At 52.0% G+C, this 10916-nt stretch overlaps 1 protein-coding gene across 6 annotated transcripts in view; it reads left to right on the forward strand.

Moving 5' to 3' along the window:
* Positions 1-8612, forward strand: part of CLASRP (CLK4-associating serine/arginine rich protein) — a 57483-nt gene extending 48871 nt beyond the window's left edge. For 2 of the 6 annotated variants that reach the window (XM_015427256.1, XM_015427255.1), the window contains exons 17-22: positions 2351-2411; positions 2537-2595; positions 4266-4312; positions 4447-4529; positions 6888-6912; positions 8418-8612. In XM_015427256.1, coding sequence (XP_015282742.1) covers positions 2351-2411; positions 2537-2595; positions 4266-4312; positions 4447-4529; positions 6888-6912; positions 8418-8460 — 318 coding nt within the window. In that variant the 3' untranslated portion in view covers positions 8461-8612. Of the gene's footprint in view, positions 1-2350; positions 2412-2536; positions 2597-4265; positions 4313-4446; positions 4530-6887; positions 6913-8417 lie in introns of those variants that run through there. The other 4 variants (XM_015427259.1, XM_015427260.1, XM_015427257.1 and 1 more) reach the window with 3 other exon arrangements.
* The last annotated feature ends 2304 nt before the right edge of the window (positions 8613-10916 follow it).

Consider the following 10916-nt stretch of genomic DNA (forward strand, 5'->3'; position numbering starts at 1 on the left):
GGGGGGTCAACAGTGGGAGGGCTTCTAGTGTCCTGGCCCCACTGGTGGACCTCCTGTTGGACCCTGGTATTTCTGGCCACTGTGTGATACAGAGTGTTGGACTGGATGGGCCATTGGCCTGATCCAACATTGGCTTCTCTTCTGTTCTTATATCTGGGGCAAGGGATGCTGTGTTTTCTTGGTGCTTTGGGGGGGGGTCAACAGTGGGAGGGCTTCTTATGTCCTGGCCCCACTGCTGGACCTCCCGATGGCCCCTGGTATTTTTGGCCACTGTGAGACAGAGTGTTGGACTGGATGGGCCATTGGCCTGATCCAACATGGCTTCTCTTATGTACTTATGTTCTAAAGTGCTGCAGTAAGCTGGACAAATCTGTGGGGGTTGCAGGTGGGGCTGCAGCGACGTTGAGCGCCGTGTCAGCACATGGAAGCCGGGTCCTTGCAACGTTTATTCTGGGGGGATCCTTGGTCAGCTCCTCCCTCATTGTGAACCCCGGTTCTCCAGCCGACACTTGAAAACAAGCTGCTTTCCCAGAAATGTTGTCACTGGGGTCTTCTGTGGCCCCAGACGCTTTTGGCTGGTCTCACTCAGAAGAACGTAAGAGCCCTGCTGGATCAGACCCGTGAGGGTCCAGCATCCTAAGCATCCTACCTCACACGGTGGCCAGCCAGTTCCTCTGGAGGGCCAGCAACAGGGCAGAGAGGCCGAGGCTTTCCCCTGGTAAGAACATAACAAGAGCCCTGCTGGATCAGACCAGGGGTCCATCCAGTCCAGCCTCTTGTCTCACACAGGGGCCAACCAGTTCCACTGAACAGCCAACACCAGGGTGTAGAGGCTGAGACCATCATAAGAACATCAGAAGAGCCCTGCTGGATCAGACCAGTGGTCCATCTAGTCTAGCATCTTGTCTCACACAGTGGCCAGCCAGTTCCTCTGGAGGGCCAACCACAGGGCATAGAGGCTGAGGCCTTCATAAGAACTTAGGAAGAGCCCTGCTGGATCAGAGCCCTGTATGTTGGCCCCCTAGAGGAACGGGTTGGCCACTGTGTGAGACAGGATGCTGGACTAGATAGACCACTGTCTATTTAGTCCAGCATCCTGTCTCACACAGTGGGCAACCAGTTCCTCTGGGGGGCCAACAACAGGGCAGAGAGGCCGAGGCCTTCTCCTAATGTTGCCTCCTGGCCACTGGGATTCAGAGGATTAGTGCTTCTGAATGTGGAGGTTCCCCTCAGTCACCATGGCTGGTAGCCATTGATAGACTTATCATCCATGAATCTGTGTAATCCCCTTTGAAAGCTGTTTATTCCTGTGGCCATCACTATATCATCTGACAGCGAATTCTACTTTTTAATCACTCTCTCTGTAAAGTGGTATTTCCTTTTGTCTGTCCTGAACCTACTGCCCATCAGCTTCATCGGATGCCCTGAAGTTCTAGCCTTTTGGGAGAGGGAGAACGATTTCCCTTTGTCAGCTCCTCTCCACCCCATGCATAATTTTATAAACCTCTGTCATGCCCCTGACTCTTCAGCCTTTCCTCATAGCGAAGGTGCCGCAACCTCCCCCGATCGTCTTGGTTGCCCTCCTGTCCCTCCGTGTTTTCTGCAGGAAGAGTGATGGACTCTGGGTGGTCTCCTTATTTGTGCATGTCATTTATTGTCTTCCTTTCTTACCGGGGCCGAAGGCGGCTGGCGCAGAGCGAGTCAAGCACAATCAACAGGACGGGGGCGTTCAGCAAACAAGGCGATAGGGGATCAGGGTTGGAGAGCCAACCGGAAAATTTAAGAGAACAGAACTGAGGCAAAGCCGAAGCATTTAGAGGAGTCGTTAAATGATGCAGAAAACTACACAGCGAGATACAACTTCCAGGGGAGCTGTACACTGTAGCATAGACCAGACCTACCCAAGCAACACTGTGAATCATTTCGGACATTCTCTGCATAGGAAAAGCCCTCTTGAATAATCCAGTTTTGCAGTTTGCAAGAAGCCAGGAGAGTAGGAGCCTTCCTGACCTCCCCAGGCAGGCCGTTCCACAAGGCCCGGGGGCCACCACCGAGAAGGCCCGTGCTATGGGCAGTGTGGTCTCCTTAGGAAGGGGGGGGGGATGTACGTCGCTGTGGGGGTCTCCATTGAGCTTCTGACTTCCTCCTCGGGGGGGGCGTAGTCAGTCGAGGGCCCCCCGTGGCGTCCTCCCCCGCCCCTGCTGAAATGTTGGATCTCTGCAGTCATGTTCACTGTTCTTCAGACCGTCTCCTTGGAGTCCTTTCCCGTGTGCGTGTGCACCAAGTCCGGTTTTGCTTGCCCCTCGGCCTGGGAGCGCAGGCCCTTGACAGTGTTCTGTTTACCTTGTAGCCAAAGCTGACCCCGCAGGAGAAACTGAAGCTGCGCATGCAGAAGGCGCTTAACCGGCAGTGTAAGCATCCCGAGGGTGGCGGGCGGGGGGGAACCCTTCTCTCTTGTTTCTCTCTCTCTCTCTTTCCTTCCTTCCCTGCTCCCCCTCCCGGGTTCACCTCTCTGCCTCCTTTCTCCCCTCTCCAGTCAAAGCAGATAAAAAAGCCGCCCAGGAGAAAATGATGCAGCAGGAACACGAAAGACAGGTAAGCGGGGCGGGCCCAGTGAACCCCACGCTCTGAAATAGGCCCTGTTCTGCGAGCGGGAATAAATCACGCGCGACAAGAGAGATCTGGCAGCAAAGAGGCGACGAGGATTACGATTTAGTGAGTGTAGTTGACAGGCTGAAGGGAAGAAGTGGACGGCTAGATTTGGGTCTGCGTTTGCATCCCTTAAAAACACAGTGTTGTAACCAAAGCCTGACCGGGAGAGACCCTCCTTGCCCGATCCAGTCATCTCTTGGAAGCTAAGCAGGGTCAGTCCCGGTTCTTACTCGGATGGGAGACCCCCAAGGAAGTCCAGGGTTGCTGCGCAGAGGCAGGCAACGGCAAACCACCCCTGTTAGTTTCTAATCTTGACAGCCCTAATTAATGAATTATCATATGGCAGCGTGTGTAATATAGCCAGGAGATCCTAATATTGTCTGGCAGCCAGAAGTTTTAGCTCTTTTTAGCGTTATGCGACACTAGGTGGCGATCTGGACTTGCTTTTAAGGCAAGAGACGTTTTAGAGGTGGTTTGCCATTGCCTGCCTCTGTGTCGCGGCCCTGGTGTTCCTTGGAGGTCTCCCAACCAGGGCCGACCTTGCTTCGCTTCCGGGACCTGATGAGATCGGTCTCCGAGTCTGTTCTCGTCGCAGGCCGCCAGACTTCTCGCCAGCGTCGCCTTTTCCCGAGCCCCTTCCGGGCTTGATTATTTATTGAAACGTCTAGATCCCGCCTTTCCTTGTGGTTCAAGGAGGCTTACAGTAATAGTTAAAAGACATTGTCAGTTAACACCAAAAATAAAACAGCAAACCCCAAGGGTTCTCCTCCCCTTAAAAGATGTCTCCCAATTCAAACCGTTAAAGAAGTATAAAGCCAACAGTCGTGATAGTCTGACTCACAATCAAACAGTCATAAGACTTATAAAGAATGCTGTTTATGTATTGCAATCTAAAGCACTATAACATGATACACAACGTCGTCTCTGCATTACATAACAACGTTTTAAAAAAATGAATCTTCTTCAGGAGATATTATAGTGGTGCCAAAGCTCTCAGTGTCATAAATGTTAGACAAGTCTTAAGAATGTATGGGCTAGGTCTCCTAAGTTTTAATATGCACCTCTAGAGTTGCTTCTATGTGAACAGGACCAAACATGCCCCCTGAAGAAGATTCATTTTTTGAAACGTTGTTATGTAATCCGGAGACGACGTTGTGTATCATGTTATAGTGCTTTAGACTGCAATACATAAACAGCATTCTTTATAAGTCTTATGACTGTTTGATTGTGGGTCAGACTGTCACGACTGTTGGCTTTATATTTGTTTAACTGATTGGGTCGTGTGTGTCCAGATTTTTTTTTGGTCCCAATTCAAACCCCCTCGGAAGCCCTGGCAAACGGGCAGGCCTTACAGTGCCTCCTGAAGACTGTCAAGGAAGGGGGTTTGAATTCTCTTCCGGGAGCCCATTCCACAGAGCTGGAGCCATGACGGAAAAGTCCCCGGCTCTGGCTGATTCTAGACGGGCCACTCCAAGCGGTGGGATAGCCAGGTGACGACTGCCTGACAAACCCTAGCTGGCACCCAGGAACATAGGAAAGGAGACAGTTCTGCCGCCCCCTCTCTTTTGGGACCCACCTTTCAGCTGATTGGTGTCCCACCTTCTCTCTTCCAGGAGCGAGAAGATGAGTTGCGTGCCATGGCTCGGAAGATCAGGATGAAGTAATGCCTCTCGCGGTTTCCCCCCCGTCCTCTCGGCATGAAGCGGTGGGGAGGAGCTTAGCGGGGAGGGGGCCGGTTGGGTACCCGCGCCTTTAACACACACACCCCTTCCCTCCCCGTGTTTCTCTCGGCAGGGAGCGCGAGCGCAGAGAAAAGGAGCGGGAGGAATGGGAGAGACAGTACAGCCGCCAGAGCCGGTCTCCTTCCCCGCGTTACAGTGAGTATCCGGGACTCATCCGGGACAGGGGTCGTACTGAGCGGGGAGCCCGGAGCAGGAGGGGAGGTCGCGCTTCTTTGGAGGACCTCACCTGGTGGACTAGTGCCGTCTTGGCCGAGCGCCCCGTGCCCTTTGCGTGCTTCCCCCCAATCTCTGCCTACTTCTGCTGGATTAAGGCAGAACCAGTGGTCCAGTCTAACGACTTGGTCCGGGAAGGAGGTGTATGTGACTCCTATGCTATCCATCCAGAGGAAAGGTTAACTCTTCCGAGTTACCTGCTCAATGTGACGTATACCTTACTCAACTGTACCAATGATGTGTACGATACGACGATTGTCACAGTCAGGGCTTTTTTTTGTAGACAAAGCCCAGCAGGAACTCATTAGCATATTAGGCCACACCCCGACAGCACCACTCATTAGCATATTAGGCCACACACCCCATGTTACCAGAAGTAACCTTTCGCTTCTTATTCTGTTTACCTTGTTTGTTGTCAAAAACCCAGGGCTTTTTTTTTGGTAGCAGGAACTCCTTTGCATGTTAGGCCACACATCCCTAACATAGCCAATCCGATTGAGTTTCTGCTGTTGGGTGTGGCCTGTTATGCTAATGAGTCCCTGCTGGGCGTGGCCAACTCGGGAGCCAGCCGGAACTCCGTCCCTGTGCGTTCCTGCCCCAAAATAGCCCAGGTCACAGTTGGCGGGTCGACCTGTGGCTCTGACCAGTCCGGACGTAGCTGGTTGAGGAATGGATTTGGCCCTCGAGCCCGGCGTCTGATCTGGGCGCAGGAAGCGACAGCTGTAAACGTTTAGACGCTTGCACCCAAGAAGCCGCTTCCGTTTTTAAAAAAAAACGACGATGTCCTCCTTCGACCGTTGCTCGGCACAGGTCCCTGGTGATGGGCATAGGGTGTCCCGCAGCTTTTAGCTCCATCCTTTAACGGCTGCCGTTCTCGAGTCCTTTCGGACCAGACGCCTTCCCTTCCCTTCCACTTGCCGGCTGCCTTGAGAAACCGAAAGTCCTCCAAAGCAGAATCTTGGAAACGGAACACACCTAGCCAAGCCGGAGAGCCCCAACTGGTACTGGGGCACCAGCCAAGCTTTTCAGGAAGTGGGAGGGGCTATTATTATTATTAATAATAATAATAATAATAATCATCATCATCATCATCATCATCCACCTTCCTCCTAAGGGCTCAGGGCTGTGTACATCACTCTCGACCACACAGCAAATTTGAAAATAGAGTAAATAGTTACGGCCAGGGCTCTTTTTGTAGAAAAAGCCCAGCAGGAACTCATTAGCATAATAGGCCACACCCAAGAGCAGAAACTCATTAGCATATTAGGCCACACCCTTGACAGCACAGCTCATTAGCACATTAGGCCGCACCCCCACGTTCCCAGAAGTGTGGTCATCCAGCCACACCCACCTTTCGCTTCTTATTCTGTTTACCTTATTTGTTGTCAAAACCCAGGGCCTTTTTTTGTAGCAGGAACTCCTTTGCATGTTAGGCCACACACCCCTAATGTAACCAATCTTCATGAGTTTCTGCTGTTGGGTTTGGCCTATTAGGCGAATGAGTTCCTGCTGGGCGTGGCCAACTTGGGAGCCAGCCGGAACTCCGTTCCTGTGCGTTCCTGCCCCCAAAATAGCCCTGGTTACGGCTAAAACGGATAGGCGTTGGGGTCCGCTGTCCTACAGTGCGTTTTGCTTGTTGTCCGGGAACAGCGAGTTACTCGTATCTGCTATAAAGTATAGCCTTCTTAATATAAAGACTTGTGTCACGAAATATAATTCCGTTCGGGTCACCTTCTTCAAGATAATTGGTTGGAGAGTAGACCTATATTTACTGCAGCTGTCCCCTACGGAGGCTTTCTGGTTTACCGGTCTTTATGTAAACCATGTGATATATGAGGTTTACTATCTGTTTCGGTTAATTAGGGCCAGGCTTGTTGTTGGCTGGCCTCAGTCAAACGAGAAGGTTTTCCTTGCAACAGGAACCACGGGAGGATCGAGAGAACCAGTAAGCATAGGCTTGTGGTTCCAGTCCCCCTTTGGGCTTTCCCCTCTCTTTCTCCCTCTTTCCGTTTCCTTTGTCTTTATTTCCCTTCTGCGGTCCTTTTGCAAAGTAAGGAGGGGAAGTGTTATGTTTGGCCCCGCCTCCTGAGGCGGCTATTTTAGGATTTGGCCCCGCCTCCTGTGGCAGCCATTTTGGGGGTGGTGCTCGCCGCCCTCTCTCGAAACCCCAAAGATGCCCGCGGCCTGAAAAAAGAGTTGGCGACCCCTAAGCTAGGCCAACCGGCACGGCACCGGGGACGCAGGTTTGACCGTGTGTGGGTCTCTGTTTCTGTCTTTCAGGTCGCGAATATAGTTCTTCGAGGAGGTAAGTTCTGTTTTTGCTTTCACGGCTTTGCCGGGGGCGGGGAGGGCCGTCGCAGGCCTGTTGCCGAAGGCGCCAGAATCTGCGGCAGGCCCGTAGCCAAGATTTTCTTCTTCTTCGGGGGGCATTTAAATTTTTAAGGGAGCAGCTAAATGACAGTTACTTAAATTAATCTGAATACCCGTCGTTAAAGGGGAAGGGCTCCGAGCGTGTTTCCCAAAGGCTCATGGGAATGCTTTCGAAAGGCTCACCATGACCTAGGTGGTCTACAGCAGGACTGGGCTGGGAAACACCCCCCCCCCCCCAAAAAAAAAAGGGTTTCCTGGCATGGCTATTTTGGGGGCGGAGCTGCAAGACGGAGCTCTTCCGCCAGGCTTTTGAATAGGAGCCGCCGCCACCACTGTTCCACCAGCACCCTATAATTCCCGCACACTGTCATCACTGGTGCGGGCTCCATCGGAGGGAGTGGGACATGCCTAGGGACAACAGGGGGGTATGGTTAGGCAACTATATCATGGAGAACGCCATCTTGATTGTAAGAATTTGGATATGAGTAGAGAGCACCAGAAAGTGTTTTAATTAAGAACTTTTGTTAATTATTTAATTGCTTATTTTGTAATTTTAGTCAGAATTGTACTGTTTTATTGTTATTATCTGGCGTTATGCCTCGGTTAGCCGCCCTGAGCCTGCGGGGAGGGCGGGATAGAAATCCAAATAAATAAATAAATAAGGGGGTGGGCCCCCAAAATGCCCCGCCGTAGCTATGGGCCTGATCTGGGGGAAGCCGCGTTACCCTTCTGAACGGCCCCTTTCCCTTCTCTGTTTTGAGTCGGGTGGCTCCTCTGCGTGTGGAGTTCCCCCCCCCCCTGCAGGCCTAGCGTAGACTGGATTGCGACCGCTCCGACTGTGGGGAGGCTCTGCAATCGTCACCCGCATTCACTGCACAGGGCCGCCACTTGCTTTGCCTTGTTCGTGCTCCTCGCCCCACCACGGAGGCCCAAGTCCTTTTGAGACGTTCCGTTGGGATGAGTTAAAAGCACAGAGTCCTCCAAAGCGACAGAAATGGGACTGGCTCCTCCCCCCCCCATACCTGTCTGGAACATGCACCCTGCCTTCGGAGGGCCCGTTAAGCCACGAACATTCGCGCCCAAACGTTCGTCTCACGTGGAGCCTGTTGAAGGAATGGCGCTTTAAGGCTCAGTTCCATTATCCTTATACAAATGCCCAAGTGTGCATTAATTGGAATTTGGGGGGGGAAGTGTTTTGCCCAGACGCTTGCGTAGTTCTGGTAGCCAGAGTTGGATTAAACCATCATCCTCTGCAGGGGTACTGTGGAGCAAGGCAGACACCAGGGTTTGTGTGGACTTAGGCTTAACGTCGGCTTGGCATAATGCCCGAAGGCAGCATCCGCCCACTTGTGATAGAAAACGGGAGCCGAGAATCTTGTTCCCGACTTGCAGTGTACGCCTGTTGTACTAACTCGGCCTGCTGCTTTTGCTTCCCGACAGGCATTCGCGGTCCCGATCCCGGAGCCCTCACTACCGCCACTAGACTCGGCCTGGGCATGGTGCGTGTACTGGCTACCTCCCATCTCCCGCTGGTTCACCGGATCTCCCTCACTCCCTCTCTCCGTGTAACCCCACCGTGTGATAACCGTTGTACATTGCTGTTCTTTGTTTTTAAGATGTTTAAAAAAAAATAAACCCCCCTCAAAAGCCAGAAATGGTGACTTCTTGGGAGCCTTCGGGCCACGTGTTAAAACGGTTTTGCTCCCATCGAAGAAAACTTTCACAGGGATTTGTATGCTCTGTGCATCTGAATCATCTTGGCGATTTGACTGTCGCGCCAGACAGACAGGACGGCGTTACGAGAGCAAACTCACGGGGAGGGACCGTGGCTCAGCAGCAGAGCACCTGCTTGACGTGCTGAAGGTCCCAGGTTCGATCCCCCACACCTCCAGATAAAAGGATCAGTCAATAGGGGATTTGAAAGACCTCTCTCTTCCGGAGACCCTGGAGAGCTGCTGCCACTCCGAGTAGACAATAGATAGTCAGTGGTCTGATTCAGTAGAAGGCAGCTTCATGTGTTCATTTGTAAGGGAGGGGCTGTGGCTCAATGGCAGAGCCTCTGCTTGGCATGCAGTAGGTCCCAGGTTCAATCCCCGGCATCTCCACTTAAAAAGACCAGGTAGTAGATGATGTGAAAGACCTCAGCCTGAGACCCTGGAGAGCCATGAAGTGGGGCTGTGGCTCAGTGGCAGAGCCTCTGCTTGGCACGCAGAAGGCCCCAGGTTCGATCCCCGGCACCTCCAGTTAAAAGGACCAGGCAGGAGGGGATGGGAAAGACCTCCACCTGAGACGCTGGAGAGCCATGAAGTGGGGCTGTGCTCAGTGGAAGAGCCTCTGCATGGCATGCAGAAGGTCCCAGGTTCAATCCCCGGCGTCTCCAGTTAAAAGGACCAGGCAGTAGGTGATGGGAAAGATCTCCGCCTGAGACCCTGGAGAGCCATGAAGTGGGGCTGTGGCTCAGTGGCAGAGCGTCTGCTTGGCATGCGGAAGGTCCCAGGGTCAATCCCCGGCATCTCCAGTTAAAAGGATCTGGCAGAAGGTACCCTGACCTGGATAGCCCAGGCGAGCCCTATCTCGTCATATCTCGGAAGCTAAGCAGGGCCGGCCCTGGCAAGTACTTGGAAGGGAGACTTCCAAGGAATACCAGGGTCGGGATGCAGAGGCAGGCAATAGTAAGCCACTTCTCTGAAATGCCCAAGCTCCACTAGGGGTAGCCAGAAGTCAGTCATGACTCCCGGCCATACACACACAGAATACAAAAGAAAAGAAAAGAAAAAGGATCTGGCAGTAGGTGAAGTGAAGAACCTCAGTGTGAGACCCTGGAGAGCTGCTGCCAGTCTGAGTAGGCAATGCTGACCTGGGTGGGCTGAGCTTGGAGAAGGCAGCTTCACATGAATTCAGGACTGTGTGCCGTGCTGTCGAGGACTGTAGCAACCTCTCTGGTTTAGCACAGACTAAATAGTTACAAGAATGGGCACAGTAATAAGACCATTGAAAAAAGAAGAAAGAACTGTGACAATTTAGCGCTTGGTACTATATTCATAAATCATAATATACAATAACAGAAGATAAGTAATCTATATCGTGAATGTAGACGGTGGTCTCCGGAATGGTGTGCCGTTTCGACAATGATCTTCTGAACAAGGACGTGTACATAAACTGTCTTTCAACAGTTCATTTCTCTTGGTGACGTATTGAGCAATTATAGCCCATTCAGCACTTATAGCCCATTGAAGAACCTAGCTGTAAGCATAGCTTTATGATGAAGTGAATCAACAGTATATTTTCAATACGTCACCAAGAGAAATGAATTGTTGAAAGGCAGTTTATGTACACATCCTCGTTCAGAAGAAGAAGATCATTGTCGAAACGGCACACCATTCCGGAGACCACCGTCTACATTAACTATATGGATTACTTATCTTCTGTTATTGTATATTATGATTTATGAATTTAGTACCAAGCGCTAAATTGTCACAGTTCTTTTTTCATTAGCACAGACTAAGTCAGCTGCATCTGATCGGGTTCGCACTCAGCTGGGATCTCTAGACTCCATCTCCAAGAGCTAAAGAAAGGGTGGCAGGCCCATGTTTTTGTAGTAACATCAGAGAATCAGAGTTGGAAGGGACCTCCGAGGTCATCTAGTCCAACCCCGTGAACAATGCCGGGAATCCACTCCCCCTGTGACCCCTGCTCCCCCAGGATCCCTGGGCGAATCTGGCCTCGAGGAAAATTCCTTCCTGACCCCAGAGTGACAATCGGCTTTACCCTGGGCGTATAAGGTAGGGCCACGAGAGCTGAGCACTGGCGCATCCCTTCCCGCCCCCCCTCTCGTGATCTGCCTCAGTTCACAGAATCAGCATTGCTGTCAGACGGCCATCTAGCCCCTGCTTAAAGGAGGGCCCACCACCTCCCGAGGAAGCCTGTTGCACTGAGGAA

The sequence above is a fragment of the Gekko japonicus genome, unplaced genomic scaffold (assembly GCF_001447785.1).
Source record: "Gekko japonicus isolate JY-2015 unplaced genomic scaffold, Gekko_japonicus_V1.1 scaffold1389, whole genome shotgun sequence".
In the NCBI taxonomy this organism is placed as follows: Eukaryota; Metazoa; Chordata; class Lepidosauria; order Squamata; family Gekkonidae; genus Gekko; species Gekko japonicus.